Source organism: Vicugna pacos, chromosome 1 (assembly GCF_048564905.1).
Source record: "Vicugna pacos chromosome 1, VicPac4, whole genome shotgun sequence".
Lineage (NCBI taxonomy): Eukaryota > Metazoa > Chordata > Mammalia > Artiodactyla > Camelidae > Vicugna > Vicugna pacos.
The window spans coordinates 3,245,387-3,267,354 of NC_132987.1; the positions used below are offsets into that span (position 1 = coordinate 3,245,387).

The window sequence follows — 21,968 nt, forward strand, 5'->3', positions numbered from 1 at the left end:
AGCGCTCTGTATATCAGAGTGGCTTCACATACAGGGCCCCATTTTGTGTCCTCCACATAGCTAGCAACAAGGTTGACGTAGATGCACTTTCTTTTGCTTAATATCATATTTTCAGAATTTCTATGAAGATACCAAATGTTTGTTTATTCAGAGTTATGTATTAAAGATCTCTTAGTTACCAGGCACTGTATTAAAGTTTTTGGAGATTTCAAAGCTGAATTCTACTTGAATTTTAGCATTTAGAAAAAAAAGCTATAAATCATGATATGAAGTAGAAAGTGGCCGGAGAGATCAGTTAGTGAGATTTCGTTGTGTATTGATAATATCTTTTTCTCCTGCCTTTGCTTGCTTCATTTCACCATTCTTACTCTGAAATTCTAAATTGAGTGGTTTGACCCTTCAGTTGTTCGTCATTCTGAGGCCTGTTACCGCTTGTGAAAGTAACGTAGAACATACGGCTTTATTTGGTTTTAGGGGATGACGGAGGAGGAGGAGGACAAGCTTCTGGCACTGAAAGACTTCATGATGAAATCTAACAAAGCAAAGGCCAATATTGTGGACCGGAGCCATCTGCATGATAGTGGCCAGAAAGGAGTCATTGACTTGGCAGCCTTGGGCATAACTGGGAGGCAGATTGATCTTGTTAAAACCAAACAGGAGCCAGATGACAAGCGAGGTGAGCCCACTTACGTGTGTGCACTTAGCCGGTCATTATAAGTTACTTCACGAGGTTAGTTTTAGCTAACTAGTAGTAAAACTAAAAAGTCACATTTTCAGATACAGAACTTTCAAGTACAGTGAGTGAGCGAGTGCATTGTGTAGCAGGAAGATTTGGGGGAAGAAGAGTGGAGGCGTGAACCGACAGTTAAGACATTAGGTAACCTTCCACATTCACTGCTCTGTATATGTCAGAATCAGAATTCAAACCAGAGCCCTGCTCTTAAATAAAATTATGTTGCCCCTGTAGAAGTATGTGAATGAAGGTGAAATTCTGTTTTTTAATCCTTTAAACACCAAAGCAAGAATAGTCTATGTATAAGATTACATAAAATTTTCTAGCCTGTTTCTAGTAGGTAACGCCCAGCGAATTGAAAAGTCTTACAAAAGAGTAGCCACCAGAGAGGCCTTAACGGTTCAGTCTTGAGATTTACAACTGTCAGCTCTTGTGGCAATGACAGTGACATTGATCATAATGAGATTTTTAAGATCTCAAGCATTCTTCCTGGAACCCTTTTTGGAGGTATACTCACTTAAATGCCTTTTTGAAATGTTTCTAGTCCAGTGTCAGATTTTGAGGGCAGCTGATGAATTATATTTTAAAAAACTAACTGCCAAACTTGGAATAAAGTATTTGCAACTTAATTATTAATGGTTTACAGCCATAAAATGTGAAGTGTTCATACAAATTAAAAAGAAAAACACAAGCACCCAGAGGAAAAATTTGAACACAGAGCCGATAGGAGAACAGAAATGCGTATGTTTGGAAGGTAGACAACAAAATAAATGCAAATGGAAACAGTGAGATGGCGATTTCTGCCTGTGTGATTAGTGAAGACTGATGACAGTGGTGTTAGCAAGCGTGTGGGGAAGTTGGCGCTTTCATTCACTGTCAGTGAGATTGTGAATTGCACAATAGTCTCACTGTTTGACTCACCATTTTCAGTTCTGGAAATTTCTCACAGAAACACTGACAGACTTGAAACATGTACGAATGCTCTCAAAATAAAAGGAAATAATTGAAATGTCCATTAACATGGGAATGATTTAAATCAATGTTCAGTATATTTATTTAAGTAGGAGAAAAAGCAAGTTGTGAAGCAGTATGTGTTATTTTATTTTTGCAAAATAATGTGGTAGTGTATTATTAAACTACATAGTTTATGAGGCTTACAGAGTTAAAGGGGCAGTTCGTGTTACATATTGGTAATGCCAGAACTTTGTGTTACTTAATGTATTTTTTCGTAATTGGACAAAGTTTAAAAAATAGGGGGGATTTCTCATCTGTCTGTAGTCAGGATGCAGCTGTATTGCAATTGATCTTTTATTTTTTCTTCTTTTTTCCCCCATGTAACTGATACTGGAAATAGAGAGGTCATATTTAGTAGTGTGGTCAGTGACATTTGAAAGTTGTTTTTGTTGTCAGTTCTTCATGTAAAAGTGGTTACTTTAAACTGAGCTAACCTTGGGAAACGAGGAAGCAAGTAGGTCTAATTATGAACACTACTGAAAGTGCATCTGTCCATCTGTCCAGAGATGAAATGAGAGCTGACAAGTTTACAAGTAAATATAAATAAATTGGCTGTTGAAAGAGCAAATAGCATGTAGAAGTCCATTGCTTCCCCCTCCCCCCAAAAAAGATAATAAAAGCACTAATTTATTTCAGAGGCTTCCTTCAGATTATTCTGTTTTCGTAGCTAGAAAACACGTGAAACAAGACTCAAATGTAAATGAAGAATGGAAAAGCATGTTTGGGTCCCTGGAACCACCGAGCATCCCGCAGGCCCCACCTAAAGGGAGCGACCAGGAGGTGATTCAGCCTGGGAAGCCCCCTCGTTCCGAGTCCTCTGCTGGCATCTGCGTCCCCTTGTCCACTTCTCCTCAGGTACTGCCGTCTGGGTGGTAGTGAGTCCCAGTCTACTGTTGGGGTGTTTAAGGGCTGTGTGCTGTATGGAAAGTCAGCATAGTGGCTTGTCCTGTAGGAAGGACATGTCTCTTAAGACAGGCTTATCATTAACTTTAGAGCCAAGGGGAAATCTAGTATTGAAAGCACCAAAAAAGATCTCGTTGTAGAGAACTCAGTAGTAGAGTGGTCTGTGGGTGAAGACATCGTGAGCTGCGCTTCTGTTGGGCTGCAGTGAACCCTTAAAATCTTCTCTTATTCTTACTCTAATATAATATAGTTAGGTCTGCAAAAATGTTTCTGGGGAAGAAGTCCCAAGTTTGCTGTGTGTGAGAAATGTGGTGATTTTGATTTACTTGAAGTAAGTTTATAATTTAAGGTGCCTCTTCCCTAGCCAGTAATACTTTAAGTGAAAAATATTAATTGAGCCAACTGATAAAATTAAAATTCTCTTTCTCTTCACTTAAATTAATGAGGCTTTTTGTTTAATGTTATTGCTGCACTGATCATCTGTTTTTAATGTAGGGGTTTGGAAATGTTGTGATTAAACTTCATTTTAACTAGGTTTTCATGGAAAAAAAGTCATTGTCTTTAAATAGATTTAGGGGAGGGTACAGCTCAGTGGTAGAGCACCTGCTTAACATGCATGAGGTTCTGGGCTCAAGCCCCAGTACCTCTGTTAATAAAAAAAAAAGCATTTAAAAGTTGGTACACTAAAAAGGACAAAAAGCTGGTATAGTGAATAGAGAGAACATGGCACTTTTTTTTTTATCATCAAATGTACTTTACTTATGACATAAATACCTGTAATTGGTTTTGTTCTGCAGGTTGCAGAAGTGACGAACGTGCAGAGCAGAAAGCCGGCGGTACAGGTTTTGAGCAGCACAGTCGTGCCGTCTGCCTACCAGGTCCGGGTGACCACGTGCAAGACCGAGCTTCAGCAGCTCCTGCAGCAGAAGCGGGAACAGTGCAGCGCCGAGCGGATGGCCAAGCAGATGATGGAGAACGCCGAGTGGGAGAGCAAACCGCCACCGCCCGGTAAACGTGTCGTCCTTGGGGCCGCGTTCGCCCGGGTCGACGGGAGCGGTGGTGGGTGACTCCCAGCACAGGGCGTGGGAGCAGAGCTCACTCCCCAGGGCCAGAGGAAGAGTGATTCGTGTCCAGTCATTGCTTGTGGGGTCTGGGTCTCCATAGCTCTGACTGTGTCTGTCGGGTGCTTCTGAAAAGAAAACAAAATCACCTATAACCCCCACCGCTCAGCAGTTGTCAGCATTAAGATTTGGGGGAAAACACTCCTGTATTCTGGGGAGATTTAGAAGAAACTTGGAGAGAAGTTAGGTGAAAATTGTGGCCTAGCTATGTTTACAGACTTGCATAGTGTAATGTGGGGAAGCTAGTCTTTGATATTAGATTTGCAGATTTTAAAAAACATTTTTATTGAGTTTCTGTATAGATTTTAATAATGAAAAATTAACTTGAAATCTGAGAAATGCATAGTGTGCTTATGTGTAGAGAGTGAAAAATCACATGAATTCCCATGGGCTTCCTTTGTGAAGTGGGAGAAAATGTGGTAGACATCAGTGATTCAAAGATCTAAGAAATATTAGTAAGTGGTAAGTGGCATCTCTAGTCACATAAGTTTTTTTTAATCCAAATAAATATCCTGCAATGCCTGAGTTGTTTCTGAAATACAGTTCAGTATTATTTAACCAGCCTTGCTTTAAAAACAAAAAAAGTTGACCACAAATTGTCTATTTTATGATAGAATCTGTCTTTATAAGTGGCATTTTGTACTTAAGTGGAGCTATACATTTTACACAGCAATCCCAGAAAAGGTGTCAGATTTTGTGCTTCGAGATGTGTGCAGTGACTGTTGGACTTGTTTTTTTTTCTTTCCACACTTGAGTGGTTGTGTGAAATTGATTTTCTCTACAGGGAAATGTTCAGCCTAGCCTGCTAGATTGCCTAGACTTCATGGCAAAGTGTTTTCGATGATTCTCAAATCCAGCATATCCTCCTTCAAATCACATTCATCTGTTGTTTCCACACATGTGAGGTAGACATCCAAGTTTTCTGTTGTAGAGTATGCCAGGTTTGACAGTAGTCTTGGTTTCATTTTTGCTATTTTTTCTTTAATGGAAGTACAATTAGTTACAACATGTCAGTTTCTGGTGTACAGCACAATATCCCAGTCATGAATATACATACATATATTCGTTTTTATATTCATGAAAAGTTATTACAAGATATTGAACATAATTCCCTGGGCTATACAGAAGAAACTTTCTTTTTTTCAAACCTATAGTGGCTAACATTTGTAAATCTCAAACTCCCAAATTTATCCCTTTCCGTGGTAACCAGAGGATTGTTTACTATGTCTGCGAGTCTGTTTCTGTTTTGTAGATGAGTTCATAGTGTCCTTTTTTTTTTGTAGATTCCACATATGAGTGATATGGTATTTTTCTTTCTCTTTGTGGCTTACTTCTCTTAGAATGATGATCTACAGGTCCATCCATGTTGCTGCAAATTGCATTTTATTCTTTTTTATGGCCGAGTAGTGTTCCATTGTGTAAATATACCACAACTTCTTTATCCAGCCATCTGTTGGTGGACATTTAGGTTGTTTTCCATATCTTGGCTATTGTAAATAGTGATGCTATGAATATTGAGGTGCATGTATCTTTTCGAATTAAAATTCCCTCTGGATATATACCCAGAAGCAGGATTGCTGGCATTTTTGTTTCTTGGTAAAACAAATAAGTTGATTTTAATACGACTTTATAGGACTTAATTAGGCACAGTGCTGACTCCCAATATAGTATGATCTTCAGCATAGCTTTCTGTTTTTTTTAATTTTAAAAATTAGTATTAATTATTATTAAATGTTACACACAATATAAAAGTTTGTTCATAATACATTGAAGATAGTTATATATATATATCTCTGCTAAAAACTGAGTGGTTTGGAATGGATAAGACATGGTCTCTGGCTTCAAGGAATTCATAATTTATTAGAGGAAATTAATGATACACTAAAAGAATACAAATAAACAGAAGTGTGTAGATGTCATAAAGAAAGCAGTAGAATGTCTTTGGGCTTTCTGAAGCTATAATTTATAATACCATTTATATCAGCCTGTTGGTATCATAGAGTAAATGATTGCAGGTAGGGAAGCAGTCTACCTTTGGGTGTTTACTGTGGGCCCAAGATAGTGTTAGACCCTTTATATCTCATTTATCCATACAGTCATCCTTTGGGCTGAGTAATTCCCCCCTCATTTTATGCTTAAGGAAACTGAAACTCTGAGTTTAAAGAAGTATCCTCGGGTCACATGTGATGGTGTGGTGGGGCTGGGTCTTCGAGACTTTCAGAACCAGGCTGCCTCCCCAGTGCCTGATTTCTAGGTCCCAACGGTCATTACCTCCTGCTGTTGAGCACTAGGCAGGGTTTTTCTGGGTAGTAGGTGACCCTTGTGCCTCTTAGGACACTAGAGAAAGGCCCCAGGTGCTGTCTTTCTAAGGCTGTTTGAGCAACTCTTAATTGCTCTTTTGCATGTCTTCCTCCGTAGATGACAGTATCTGTCCTGGGCAGTCAACTGCCCTTGTTGGCTAGCCCTTGCTACCTTGTTTAGTTCTGTTGGTTCTCATGCTGGTGGTCGGCGCTCACGGCGGAGGACGCAGGAGGGTTGTATGTGTAAACTGAAAGTAAGTTGCATTCCTTGGCTCTTCCTCAGGGTGGCGTCCCAAGGGGCTCCTGGTTGCACACCTTCATGAGCACAAGTCCGCTGTGAACCGCATCAGAGTCTCTGACGAGCACTCGCTGTTTGCGACGTGCTCGAACGACGGCACGGTGAGGGTCTGGAACAGCCAGAAGATGGAGGGGAAGACCACCACCACCAGGTAGCACGCCCGCCCACCCGCCACCCTTTCAGTCTGCCAGCAGATACTAACTCAGTGTGTCCTCTGTGATGGCTGCTGTCTTAGGGACCAGCGATACAGCAGCAAGAAAGGGGCAGAAACACATGCTCAGGGCTCTCCTTCCAGTGGGAGTGACAGACAATAACAGTGTATATATCAGGAAAGCACGTGGTGTGCTAGGTGATAAATGTGTTATTGAGAAAAATACAGCGAAAAAGAGGGATAATGAAGGCAGTTGGTGGGTAGGGTAGAACTGAAGTAAACTGGCCAAAGAAGAGAAGATGTCATTTAAGAAAAGACCTGACCCATTAGAGGAAACACCACGTGGAGATCTTGGGGAGGAGCCTCTGGGCCAGGCTCTAGGCGGGAGAGTGTCTGGTGCTTTAGGGGAGGAGCTGGGGGGGGGGTCCGTGTGAGCAGGAAGGAGGCAGGAGGGGCCCTGTGGACTCTCGTAGGGGACTTGCACTTCTGCCCCAGTGAGACGGGAGCCTTTGGAGGGCTCGGGCAGAGGAGAGACGTGATCCGAGGTAGGTGTCAGCAGAGCGGCTCCGGCTTCCATGTTGGGGGCCGACTGAAGGGCTGTGGGCAGGGGCAGCTGGGAGGCTTTGTAGGAATCAGGAAGAGGTGGAAGTGGTGGGAGCAATCAGGCACTAGGTGTGTTTCGATGGCAGAGCCAACAAGATTGGCTGAGTGGGTCGGATGGTATGAGTGGGAGCGAAGTGGGAAAGTGGTGGAAGGGCTGGCTGTGTGAGCAAAGGACAAACCGCCCTGGGCCTGCTGCAGCAGCTGAGGGAGAGATGATTTACCACTTGAAATCTCAGACTCCTTAAATATGCATGATGTGATCGTGGTAAGTGATCACAGGGAGTGTTGTAGGTTGCTTCTGCTTTATAGTTCTATCCCTGCTTGTCATGCGATCTGTTTGTCTGTACCACCCTCCATCCCTGTCAGGTTCACTGTATTTGTATCTGTTCTGTGCCTAATTTGGTCTGGGTCTGAAAGGAAATCTACTAGAAATCGAAATTGAATATTATGTACATAAAAAGTTGTGGGGAATCTTTGGTGCTTTTCGTGATACGGTTCATTGACCATGGTTAACCACAAATTGGTCAGACAATGAAATACCTTTGATAAACTAAAATAATTCAGAAGTTTATTCCTTACCAATCTGATACAATTTTGTGCTGTTTATTTTTTAGAAAGAGCTCTATATTTTTACAACATACTTAATTATTTTTCACACTCGTTCTCTCTTGGTGTTGCATTGATCAGAATATAAATTGAAAACCAATTAAAGAATCCCGGCTCCATGTAGCAATATTTTATCAATATTTTATTATGAAATTTTCAAACCTCAAGAAAAGTTGAATTTTCCAGTGAACTTGCGTATATACATATGTATATATATACTCACTCCACATATTCTAAATAATTAATACTTTTACATATTTGCTTTGTCATATAATTATCCATCCCTCTATCAATTCATCTTTTAAAAATGTATTTTAATATAAGTTGCAGACATCAGGATACTTCCCCTAGAAACCTGAGCGTGCATATCATTAATATTTATTTATATTTCTCCTTTTCTTTTTTGGCATAAAATTCATATGCTGTGAAGTACACAGATCTTAACCATTCCAAGAACTTTTCAACAAATGCACATACCCGTGCAGTTTCAACCACTCTCAAGATGCAGAACGTAACCAGGATGTTCCCTTGTGCTCCTTGGCATAAAATGCATGCCTCCTCCCTGCCTACCACCATTGTTTTAATTTTTCCCCCAATGTTATTAGCATTTTGATTAATATTTTAAACACCTCTTCTGATGATTATTTTCCAAGTGATTCTTTGTTATTAACATGGTTAGTTGCTTTCATTATCACTTTTATTCGGAGGGTAAATTCAAATGACTCTAGTAAGCCTCTCAAGTAAAAATCCGGAATCATCGGTTAACTTTGCGAAAACCTCTCTTGTTAATTCCCAAATGATTTTTATCACAGAGACATGCCTTCTGTATTTCAGAGCTGTGTTTTAGGCAGTGTTATCCCAGTGTCACATTTCAGAAAACGTGGCAGTTTAGCTGACTGTATATATCGTCCTGGGGAAGTTTGTGTGGTGATTGGGAGACTGGGTTTCCTGTGGACGCAGCCGTGCCCCTGCTCTGCTCTGGTCTGTGGGTGGCAGTAGGGCTTAGCTTCGTCCCAGGTCCAGGGTGGCGGGGAAGGGCTGGGAGGTGCTGCCCTCATCACGCGCCTTATGAGCTGCTGAGACCCCAGTGGGAAACGGCTGGTGGCTGAGGAAGAGCAGCAAAGTGGCGTTTTCTTCGAAAGTGTTAGGAGAACATTCTGACCGCTGAGGCTTTCCCCCGGGCTTCATGTCGGATGACCACCCGGTTTCCAGTTCTGACTTTCTCATCAAATTACGATTGGTGATTTAGGCTGCTTGGATCTTAGCTCTGCCCTTTTTCTTTTTTCTTGAGTTAAACTTTTAGTTTGTCCCTTGGGGACTAATTCTTGAAAAATTGCTGTTTTTCTCAACTTAAACATGGGTTTTTTTCAGCTTACCCCTCTGTAGTATTCTAAATTATATTTTCCATATATGCTTTTCGTGCTACCCCATTTTTTTAGCATTGTTTATTTTTTTTACTTTTATTTTTTATTATCTTTTTTATTGATGTATAATCAGTTTCCTATGTTGTGTCAATTTCTGGTGGACAACATAATGTTTCAGTCACATGTATACATACATATATTCATTTTCATGTACTTTTTCATTATAGGTTACTACAAGATACTGAATATAGTTCCCTGTGCTGTACAGTAGAAACTTGTTACATTTTTGACTCATTTAGCTTCTCAGTTTTAGGGAAGATTAATAGATTTGGTACTTGCTGAATTTGATGGTAAAACATCTGAGTGGAATTTTGTCCCCGTGAAGAGTTGAAACAGTATAGGAGTGTCCAAGAAAGGTATCAGTGTTAGGATTACATATTTTAAAGTCACAGATAGTGTTGGAAGTTGAAATTTTTGAATGGTATGGCTCCCCTGAAATAAAGGGTTTTGAAGGCCTGAATTTTACAAAGTTGAACTTTGGAAACAAGAGGAGAGTGGTCAGAGAGCAACTATGAAGGTTATGCAGACTGCAGTGAAAGAGAGTTTATAGGCAGCTCTTGGATGCAGCAAAGAAGCCAAGTAGCCTGAGAGCCCAGCAGTGCCCTGTGGGGGGTGCACTTGACACATCGTCATCCCGGAGGGTTTTGGATGTTGTACATCACGTACCTTTTTGATGTACAGCTCGTAGAGGAAGAACTGAGAATAAGCTCAGATTTAGGCTGTCTTCAGAATGGCTTTCTTTATAATTGTAAAAAACTGGAAGCGAACTAAAAGTTCAGCAGTAGTGGTGAAATTGGATAAATAAGTGATTATGATGGAAATAAAATTTTTTGATATGGAATATATTTGATACAGTGTGTGAAAATAAAGGTTTAAGAGGAAAACCAACAGTCTGGTAGCCACTGGAAGGGTCACAATGGCTTTGGAACTCCCTCAGAGCCCCATTTCCAGAGAATTGTCCCTATCTGACCAGCTTGCTCAAAAAGCCCCATGATCAGGGCCGGTCCTTGTTTGAGCTGACTGATACCTTGTTCTTTGAGGAAAACTCCAGCCGCAGGGCATTTGTTGAAAGTGTTGCTGGTGTTTACCGTTGCAGCTGCCTGAGGTGGCACTCCGAGTTGTAGCTAATAAGAGGCTGACACAAAACTTTAAAGCAAGAAAAAGATTCCCATGGGGCCTTTGAAAAGTTTGGACGACTTGGGCGTCTGTCAGGCCACATGCGCTCGCAGGCTTGTGTACGAGCCCAGGAAGGAGCGGAGGAGACCCCCAGTACTGGGGCTGACCTTGAGCCTGTGTGAGCAGGAGCTGAAGGGCAAGGCAGTTTGTGGACTGCGGTGTTAACAGTGGCCTCGGCAGAGACAGAGCCTCAGCGGAGCCTGGGGCACTCACTGGCTCTGGAGATGTGAGGAGATGTCTGTCCGGTCACCAGCTGGCCACTAATCTAAATGAGCAAAGACTTCAGTGGCCATACATGAGGAAAAAATACAGACGTTGCAGCAACAACATTGATATCTTATTTCTGAAGGTGAAGCATAATAATCAGAATGTCCGGCTTTGAACAAAGTTAGAGATCAGGCAGAGAAGTAAGAAAGTGTATGTCCTATATGGGAAAAACTGTACCTTCCTAATTCCAGACATTGGACTTACTAGACAGTGACTTTAAATTAGTGATTAAAAACATTCAAAGAATTAAAAGAAACCCTGTCTAAAGAATTAAAAGGAAAGGATGAAAAAAATGCTCCAACAAATAGATAGTATCAGTAAGGGGATAGAAACGACAAGTAGCAGTTCTGGAGATGAAAAGTATCATAACTGAAACGGAAAATTCACTCACAGGTGAACACATTTCACCTGGCAAGGGAAAAGAAACAAGGACTTGAAAAGAGATCAGTTGGCATCCAGTTAGAGATATGAAAACTAAGAGAATAAAGGAAAAAGGACAGAGCCTCAGGGATGTGTGGAACACCAGCGAGTGTACTGACATTCGTATGGCAGGAGTCCCGGAAGGCGAGGAGAGAAAAGGGAGCAGAAAGGATATTTGAAGAAGCAGTGGCTTGAAACCCTACACATCCAGGTTTGATGAAAAACATTAATCCGCACATCTGAGAAGCTCAGTGAGCTCCAAGTAGGAGAAAAGTCAGAGAGCCATTCTAGACACATGGTAAGAAAATCGTTGAAAGAAAAAGAAAATCTTGGAAGTGACAAGAAAACAGTGACTTGTCATGTCCAAGGGGTCTTCAGTAAGATTAAATTTGAAAGCGCTGAACCATATCAACATACATGTTTTTAACCACAGTGGACTGAAACGAGGTCTCAGTAACAGAAAGGAATTTGGGAAATTCACAGTTATGTGGAGATGAAGCAACACATGGCTAAGTAGCCAGTGGTCAGAGGGAAGTTAGAGGATGCTGAGGTGAATGAAGTGAAAGCATAGCATAGCAGAACTTGCGGCTACAGCTAAAGGGGTGTTCAGTGAGAAATTTATAGCTGTAGACATCTGTATTTAAAGAGAAGAAAGGTCATAAATCAGTAAGTTAGCCTTGACCTCTTAGAATCTAGAAGAAGAAGAGCAAAGTAAACCCAAAGCAGGTAGAAAGAAGGAACTAATGAAGACTAAAGAGGAAATAAATGACATAGGGAGTAGAAAATGAAGGAGAAAAACCAACAGAAGCAAGTCAGTTCCTTGGGAAGATCAGAATTGGCAAACTTTTTCATGGTAACCAATAAAAAAGGGAGAGGACTCAGATTACTAAAATCAGGCATGGAGGAGGGAATATTACCACTAAGTGCATTACTGTGGAGCACAAAGGAATACTGTGAACAGTTGTGTGCCAGCAGATGAGACAGCCTCGATGAAACGGACAGATTCCCAGAGATACAGGCTGTCAAAAATGAATCAAAGAAAATGGAGTAGAGCAATAACAAAAGATGAAATTAGTAATTAAAGAAAAAAATCTTCCCAGAAAGAGAAGCCCAGACTGAGATGGCTTCATAGTGATTTCTACCAAATACTTAACTCATTCACACCCATCCTTCAAAAACTTGTCCAGAAAGTAGATGAGGCATCATTTCCTAACTCATTCTTAAAGTCCAGTGTTCCCCTGATACCACAACCAGACAAATGCACCACAACAAAACAACAAACCAAGACCCATAGTTAATAAAGGCATTAAAATCCTCAACGCTAATAAACTGACTTCAACATATTAAAAGGATTATGTACCATGACTAAGTACAGTTTATCCCAAGAATGCACACCTTTTTCAACATGCAAATCAATGAATATATCTTATTAATAGAATAAAAGATAAAGACCACATGATGATTTCAACAGTTTCTCAGAAAGCATTTGATAAAATCTCACACCCTTTTATGAGTAAAAACACCTCAACAAACTAGGGATGGATGAGAACTGATGAGGGTATCTGTGGAAAACCTGTGAACATCGTACTTAATGGTGAAAGACTGAAAGCTTCCCCCTAAGGTGAGCCCAGAAAAAATGTCCACCCTCACGCCTTTCATTCAGCATGGTACTGGAGGTACAGTTGTACTGTACTGGCAGGGCAGTTAGATAAGGAAAATAAATATAAGGTGTGCAAATTGGAAAGGAAGAAGTAAAACTGTCTCTGTTAGCAGACAGTATGATCCTGTGTATAGATTCTCTTAAACAATAAGAAGAAAAACCTATTAGAATGAACAAACGAGTTCAGCAAAGTTGCAGAATACAAGATCATGTTGTATTTGTACAGAATGCATTGAATTTCTGTGTGCTAACAACAATGCAAAGGTGAAATTGAGAGAACAGTTCCATTTACTGTAGCATCAAAAAGAATAAAATATTTAGGAATAAATTTCTTTATTTGTACTATGTTTTTAGTATTTTATTGAAGTACAGTTAGTTACAGTGTGTCAATTCCTGATGTACAACAGAATGTCCCAGTCATGCATATATATACATACATTCATTTTCATATTCTTTTTCATTAAAGGTTACTACAGGATATTGAATATAGTTCCCTGTGTTATACAGAAGAAACTTAATTTTTTTAAAATCTATTTTTCTATATAGTAGCTACCATTTGCAAATCTCAGACTCCCAGATTTATTCCTTCCCACCTCCTTTCCCCAGTAACCATAAGATTGTTTACTATGTCTGCAAGTCTGTTTCTGTTTCGTAGATGAGTTCATAGTAATTTTTGTTTTTAGATCCCACATAGGAGTGATATTTTATGGTATTTTTCTTTCTATTTCTGGCTTACTTCACTGAGAATGATGATTTCTGGGTCCATCCGTGTTGCTGTAAAAGGCATTATTTTATTCTTTTTTATGGCTGAGTAGTATTCCATTGTATAAATATACCACAGCTTTTTTATCCAGTCATCTGTCGATAGACATCTAGGTGGTTTCCATGTCTTGGCTATCATAAATAGTGCTGCTATGAACGTTGGGGTGCAGAGTTCCTTCTGGATATATGCCCAGGAGTGGGATTATTGGGTCATATGGTAAGTCTGTTCCTAGTCTTTTGAGGAATCTCCATACTGTTTTCCATAATGGTTGAACCAAGCTACATTCCCACCAGCTGTGTAGGAGGATTCCCTTTTCTCCACACCCTAGGAATGAATTTCACAAAAAAGTTATGAGACTTGAATACTGAGAGCTCCAAAACATCATTGAAAGAAATTATAGAAGACCTAAATAAATGGAAAGACATCCCATGTTGGTCAGTGGAACACTTAACATGGTTAAGACAGCAAATATCCCCAAATTGATCTAGTGAAACCCCTGTGGAATTTCCAGCTGCCTTTTTCTGCATAAATTAACCTACTGATCCTAAAATTTACAAAGAAATGCAAAAGACTTAAATAGCCCAAACTGTCTTTTTTAAAAAATAATTTTTCATTAATATTTATTAATTACTAATGTGTACCAATGTCATCAATCAGTAACTAATGTACCTTCCATAATTAACAAATAATATACAGTTCACCCTTGAGTAACATGGGTTTGAACTATGCAGATTCACCTATACATGGGTTTTTTCAGTAAATATGTACTACAGTACTACACAATCTGTGGTTGGTTGAATCTGAGGATTTGGATCTGAGGATAGGGAGGGCTAACTATGAAGTTATATGTGTATTTTCCTCTGCCCGTGGGGGAGCAGTGTCAGCACTCCTATACCCCCAAGTTGTTCAAGTGTCATCTGTACTGTGCTTCTGTTGACATTCAGTTCTAACTTGTGGGGTTTTTTTGCACCTTTTTAAAAGAAATTGAAGTAGAATCAATTACATTGTGTCAATTTCTGGTGTACAGCACAGTGCCCCAGTCATACATACACATATTTCGTTTTCATATTTTTTTTCATTAAATGTTATTACAAGATATTGAACATAGTTTCCTGTGCTCTACAGCAGAAACTTACTTCTTTTAAATCTATTTTTATATATAGTGGCTAACATTTGTAAATCTCAAACTCCCAAATTTATCCCTTCCCATTCCCTTTCCTGATAACCATAAGATGTTTACTGTGTCTGCGAGTCTGTTTCTCTTTTGTAGATGAGTTCATAGTGTCTTTGTTTTTCTTTTTTCTTTTTTAAAGATTCCACATATGAGTGATAGCATGTTACTTTTCTTTCTCTTTGTGGCCTATTACTTCACTTAATATGACAAACTCCACGTCTATCCATGTTACTGCAAATGGCATTATTTTATTCTTTTTGTGGTTGAGTAGTAGTCCATTATATAAATATACCACAACTTCTTTATCCAGTCATCTGTTGATGGACATTTAGGCTGCTTCCATGTCTTGGCTGTTGTAAATAGTGCTGCTGAGAACATTGGGATGCATGTATCTTTTCGAATTAGAGTTCCCTCTGGATATATACCCAGAAATGGGATTGCCGTATCTTTGGTTAAGTCTATTTTCACTTTTTTGAGGAATCTCCATGCTGTTTTCCATAGTGGCTGCACTAGACTACATTGCCACCAACAGTGTAGGAGGGCTCCCTTTTCTCCACACGCTCCCCAGCATTTATTGTTCATCAACTTTTGAATGATGGCTATTGTGAGTGGTGTGAGTTATACCTCATTATAGTTTTGATTTGGACTTCTCTGATAATTAGCGATATTGAGCATTTTTTCACGTTCCTATTGGCCATTTGTATTTCTTCATTGTAGAATTGCTTGTTTAGGCCTTCTGCCCACTTTCAGATTGGGTGGTGTTTTGTTTGTTTTTTTTGATAAGTTGTATGAACTGTTTATATATTCTAGAAATTAAGCCTTTGTCAGTCGCGTCATTTGCAAATATTTTCTCCCATTCTGTACGTTGTTGTTTTGCTTTGTTTATGGTTTCTTTTGCTCTACAAAAGCTTATAAGTTTAATTAGGTCCCATTTGCAAAACAGTCTTGAAAGAAAAGAACCAAGTTGGAAAACTCACCCTTCCAGATTTGCTACAAAGCTGCAGAAATCAAGACACTGTGTTCCTGATGTAAGGATCAGTGGGCTAGAACCGACATGCAGGGATACATTTATGGTCACTGTTTCTGACACGGGTTCCTGGACAATGAGTGGGGGAAGGATGGCCTGAACCAGACGGTGCTGGGTCACTGAGTGAGCACCTGTGAAAGAATGAGTTCCCAGAGAGTTCTTCACAGTGGATCATGGACCCAAAATGTCAAAGCCAAACTGTAAAACTTTTAGAAGAAAACAGAAGCATGTCATTCTCCATGACCTTGGATTAGGCAAGAGTTTCTGAAATACAACATCAAAACCACAAGTGACAAGAAAAAAATAAATGAGACTTCATCAAAATTATAAACATTTGTGTTTCAAAGGACACTATCAAGGAAGTACAAGGACAACCCAGAGAATGAAACAAATATTTTTAAATCATATGTTTAAGTACCCCAACTGTATAAAGAACTCAGCTCAACAATAAAAAAACAGAAAAAACAAGTTGAGAAGTGGAGGATTCAAATGCAGTCGGCCCTTCCTGGCTGCGGGTTCCACGTGTGCAGAGTCAGACACCCTCAGATAGGGTATCTTCATGGGCGTGGAGCCCTGGGGCCAGAGGGCCGACCCTGAGGGACTTGGGCATCCCCTGAGTTTGGAATCCATGGAGAGGGTGGGTCGTGGAACCAGTCCCCCAAGGATACCATGGGGTGACTGTGGATGTCTCTCCAAAGAGGACCAGTAAGTATACAAAAAAGTTATTCCACATCCTTAGTCGTTAGGGAAATGCAAATCAAGGCCACGGTGAGAAGATGCCACTGCACGCCCACTAGAGTGGCTGAGATCAAAGACAGGAACAAGTGCTGGGAGGATGTGGAGGAATCGACATCTTTATTGCTGGCAGGAGTGTAAAATGACGCAGCACTTTCTCAGGTATAAACAGAGAGCTGCCTTGTGACCGTGCAGAAAACATTTGTTCACATGAAAATTTACATGCTAGTGTTCATAGCAGCATTATTCATAATAGCCAAAAAGTGGAAACCACAGTGTCTGACAGCTCTTTGAAGTAAGCCAGAGAAAGAAAAATACCGTATGGTATCATTTATATATGGAATCTAAAAAGAAGATGCAAATGAACTTATTTACAAAACAGAAATAGACTCACAGACATAGAGAACAAAGTTATGGTTACCAGGGGGGAAGGGGGTGGGGAGGGATAAATTGGGAGGTCGAGATTTGCAGATACTAACTACTATATATAAAATAGATAAACAACAAGGACCTACTGTATAGTACAGGGAACTATATTCACTATCTTGTAGTAACCTATAATGAAAAAATATAAAGAGGAATATGTGTATGTATATATATGACTGATGCATTGTGCTGTACACCAGAAATTGATACAACATTGTAAACTGACCATACTTAAAAATAGAAAGGAATGAAACACTGATGCATGCTACAGCATGGATAAACCTTGGAAACACACTTAAGGGGAAGAAATGTGATCCAAAGCCTAGCTGGTATTGTGTGATTCTGTTCATATGATGCGTCCAGTATCAGATCCAGAGACAGAAGTAGATCAGTGGTTCCCATGAGCTGGCGGGGTAAGGTGTTGGGGCTTTGGGGAGTGAATGCAGGTGGTTACAGGATTTCTTTTTGGGTGATGTTCTGGAGTTAGATAATGGTGATGGTTACAAAGCTTAGAAATCCCTTTATTTGCTCACAAAGGGTGAATTTTATGGTATGTAAATTATGTCTACTATCAAACAAGGGAGAGCAGTCACAAGCAGGTGTGAGCGATGGAGCACGTTGACATCCCTGTCTCTCCCACTGCCTTGTCCTTGGCTCACTAGCCTGCTATGCGGGCTGTGTGTGTGACACACGTACACACAAAGACTCACACAAGTACTCACAGCAACATTATTCATAACCACTGAAGGGCGGAGACAACACAGAGGTTCATCAACTCATGAATGGAAAACTGGTGTACCTAGTTGATGGGATAGTAATACACAACTGTCACAGGGTTTGTGTGAGCCTTGAAAATACCACGCTCAATGAAAGAAGCCAGATACAAAAGGGCCTTAATGTGTGACTGCATTTATTTGAAGTATGAATTCATAGGAAGTATAAGCAGATTTGTTGTTTCCAGGGATTGGGGGAGGGGAAGACTGGGAGTGGATGCTCACGGGTCTGAGATGGGTTTCTTGGGAAGGATGAAATGTTACAGAATTAGATACTGATGATTTTGCAGAATTCTATTGCTGTACTAAAAATCACTAAATTGTACACTTTAAAATGTTCTACTTTATGGTATGTGAATTGTATTTCAGCAAAGCCATTGTTAAGAAAAAGTGAACTAGAGAGGCCTGATTAAGAAAAATATGTAAAATGTGATCCCATATTTATTTAAGAAGCAAATATGAATATACTGTCATATGTATAGAAATCTCTTTGGAAGAATATGTAACAAAATATTACAAGTATTCCTCTCAGGGTATTTGAATTATAAGCGTTTTGACTTTTCTGTGTTATTGTCTGTATTTTAATGATTTTTGTATATTTAAGATATATTAACTTAAGTTATAAAAGATAGAGGTGAATAAATTTGGTGATTAGGAGCTTGTGACCTTTCAGGGTCATGATCCCGTAGAAGGGTGAGCATGCAACCCTCGTGGAGGGTAATGAAGGGGGACCTGTGATGGCGGGAGGCCCTCTCTGAAGCTCACGTCTTCAAGAAGTTTGCAGTGAATTTAGGGAAGGACAGACAGCTTAGGGGGTTGGCACGTGTATTGGGGGTACAGAATATGATGATAATATTGTACATTAATGAATGTCTCTGGTCTCTGTGTTTGAGCCTCACCACATCCCAGTTAGATGGTCGGGCTGTCCTTGCTTTGTAAATGAGTCAGCTGAGACCCAGTGGGGTACGTGGCTCCACCTAGATCGTCTGAGGGCAGGCAGTAGTGGAACCAGCTGCATCTGGGGACTGCAGAGTAAATAACTGAAGGGGCAGGAGTCGGGGAAGGGAGCGCAGGAGGAGGAAGAGCTGGACCAGGACCACAGTACGGTCGGACGAGGAGCAGCCTTCCTCTGGTCGGACGGAAGTGTGTGAAGAGGGCCATTTAAAAATAGCAGAAGGAAAGGTGATTTTGTACCAGCACTTTTGAGGGGGAGTAGTTTTTGTGATGCGATCGAAATGTGAAATGGACCTCAGAGTCGGTAGTACTTTTTGTTCGCTAAATGTTGTGTGGGTATTTGTTTAATATCCACAGTAATAACACTCCTGTGGCTTTGGGAAATGCAGCCTTCTTTTTCTCTCGGCAGGTCTGTTCTCACGTACGGCCGCATTGGGGGACGTGTCAAGACGCTCACCTTCTGCCAGGGGTCCCACTACTTGGCCATCGCGTCTGATAATGGGGCTATCCAGCTGCTTGCGGTCGAGGCGTCTAAGCTGCCCAAGTCCCCTAAAATTCATCCTCTGCAAAGCAGGTATCTGTCTGTCTTTGTGTTTTTTCACCATTGTCTATCTTCAAAAATAATGATTTATTTATTTATTTATTTATAAAAATTTTTGGAGGGGAGAGGTCATTAGGTATATTTGTTTGTTTTTTAATGGAGGTACTGGGGATTGAACCCAGGACTTTGTGGTTGTTAATAAGCACATGCTCCACCACTGAGCTACACCCTCCCCGTTATGCTTTGTGGTTTTTCAACTGCATTTATTGTACCAGAGTAATTTAACCTCCCCCCAGTACAGTCTGGGTCAGCTGAGGGCTCATTACAATGTGCTTCTCTTTTTAAGCACATGAAAAAAAATTGTGTTGTCAGCTCAGATCCATCACACATAGTTTCAGGAAACTGTCTGCGTGCTTACTTTCTGCCAATTTGTCAAAAGGTCAGAAGGGCAGCTTTGAACTTGTGGCCCGTCCCAGTCTGGAATCTGAGTGAACCTAATTATCGTTACATCTCCCATTTCGGCTCTGGCTGGCTGGTGGTGGCAATGTGAGTGTTCGTCGTTAAAGAAAACTCCAGTGTTGTCAGCATTTTGTCGCTTGGCGGTGAAACCTCTCAAGTGGATGGGAACACGGAGGAGATTTGCAGTCAGATGACTTGCTTATCATTTTAAAAACAAAGTACTGGCTGGTGTTATTTAAGAATTTCCTCCACTTCTTACAAATTGTGGTTGCCTGCAGATTAAACACTTGCAAAGTGAGATATTTAAGGTCAGGCAGAACAGTTTTTCAACTCACTGGGATGTGTTACGCATTAAAGACTCCAGACATGAGAGTTGTTATGCTCTCCAGGAAACCACAGCCCAGTGGGAGAGACAGACCGGTGGACAAATGACATCATTGCAGTGTGATGGTGTGCCATGTGACAGGGACAGGGCCAGCTGGTAGGCGGACAGGGAGGACGGCCTGGGGGGGGTGAGACCAGGGGTGAGTCGGGCGTGTCGGGGGAGCGCCGGACCCCAGGAAGAAGGCAGCGTGAGCGGGTGGTTGAGTGGATTCTGAGTCATGGCCATTCGTCAGCTAAGGCAGAAGGGGTGGGATGCTTCAGCTGGGATTGCATCACTTGCTTGTATTGTTTTATCATTTGCTTGTGATTTTATTTTGCCTTTGCCGTTAAAATACATGTTATCTGTTAACACACTCACTACACAGATTTGGGCCACTTTTGTCCCGGACACACTGTAATGACCTTTAACTAAAAAATCATTACCTGCCAGTGTTGTTTGAAGTCATTTCAGCAGAGGGTGACCGTGTAGCCCGTACCTGTTGAGTCTGTGTGGAAGAGCAGAGCTCCTGACAGCCTGCGGTGCGTGGCAACTGCTGGCAGCGATGTGCACGTTGTGTGCACGAGACGCACCTTTCACTGCAAGCGTTACCGTTTTCACCAGAGGCAGCACTGGCTGCCTGGGTGGGAGGCTGTGCAGGGGGGTCAGCTTTTGCCTTATGACAGCAGGGTCCTTTCAGGAAGTGTCCTTCGTTCAGTCAGGCTTGGCTGTTGCCTGGCTCTTAATAATTAGGGTCTTGGCATCTTTTCACCACTTAACTTGGCATTTGGACTTTCTGTCATCACTCTAGGGAACGTGGCTGGTATTGGAATGTAAATATACTTGTTTTCCTCAGACAGGGGTCAGCGAGCTACAGGCTGCAGTGTGGCCCGTAAACTAAGAATGATTTTGCATTTTCAAAGGGTCATTAAAAAAATAAAGAATTTCCAGTAGGGGTGCATGTGCCTTGCAAAGTCCAAAATATTTACTACCTGGCTCCTCAGAGAAACTATTGGCTGACCCTTAGTAAGTCTAAAGTGGTACTGTGTGCAGAGGCACGCTGTGCAGTGATAAAGAGGCTGGCCCCCAGATAATAAACAGACAGAGGAGCTGCCAGTATGTTTATGGTGTTCTTTTCAGTTTAAGAAAAACAGGTACACCCATACACTAGAACAGGGCTTACAAAGGCCTCAGTAGTAGTTTTATTTTTATTTTATTATCAGTAATAAAAGGGAATAAACTATTGATTCATGCAGTAACACTGATGACTCTTAAATCCTTTTTTCTAATGAAAGAAGTTAGATCTAAAAGGCTATATGTTGAAAGTTTCCAATTATATGACATTCTGGAAAACATGAAGTTCTCGGGAGGAAAACAGATCTGGGGTTGCCGCAGGTTGGGGTAGGGGTCGGGTTGACCCCACAGGGGCCGCCCAGGACGCAGCTTGGGGTGTGAAATTGTTCCGTGTGGTCTATGGGGGAAGATATGTGAAATACGTTTGTCTTAATGTAGAGAACTGTATGCCACAAAAAGTGAATTTTACAGTAATGTGAGATTAAAAAAACCAACCAGCCAGGATATGGGGGAGAGTGGGGTGAGAGGTCAGTTGTACGGATGACTCCGCCCCGGGAACGAGCTGGGGGAGTGAAGGCGCCCCCAGAATGACTATGGAGAACAGTGGTCAGTTGGCTCCGGCGAGGCTAATGACAGAAGGAACTGAGCTTGCACGCTGTTTCTAGTTGGTGGTTTTTCACGGGACTGTGGTCTGACGGTTTCAGAACTGCTTGGTTTGTCTACTGGGGTTGAACTCAGAAGTAAGTGTGTTGCAGGTAATGAGAGCCAGGTTCCTCACTGCAGAGGAAGCAGATTACTGTCAGGGCAAGGGGGCTGGCTGCGGTGGACCCCGTGCTGGATAGATGTCGATGTGGACTCAGTGCCAGCGTGACTCACTTGTGTGTGTACGTGCACACAGATACAGAAACAGGCCGTCTGTGGGCACGAGGGTGGTGTACCTGACCTCCTTCTGGTCATCGAGATGGACCGGACACAGGCACTCCACTAGCAGCGAGCACTTTGCTC

At 41.2% G+C, this 21,968-nt stretch overlaps 1 protein-coding gene across 3 annotated transcripts in view; it reads left to right on the forward strand.

The window, feature by feature from the left end:
- The window catches only part of PIK3R4 (phosphoinositide-3-kinase regulatory subunit 4), a 70,073-nt gene that overhangs the window by 39,163 nt on the left and 8,942 nt on the right, over positions 1-21,968 (forward strand). For all 3 annotated transcript variants that reach the window (XM_072971048.1, XM_072971033.1, XM_072971041.1), the window contains exons 10-14: positions 475-676; positions 2,415-2,602; positions 3,448-3,658; positions 6,355-6,520; positions 18,938-19,102. In XM_072971048.1, the coding sequence (XP_072827149.1) occupies positions 475-676; positions 2,415-2,602; positions 3,448-3,658; positions 6,355-6,520; positions 18,938-19,102 (932 nt within the window). The remainder of the gene's footprint in view (positions 1-474; positions 677-2,414; positions 2,603-3,447; positions 3,659-6,354; positions 6,521-18,937; positions 19,103-21,968) is intronic.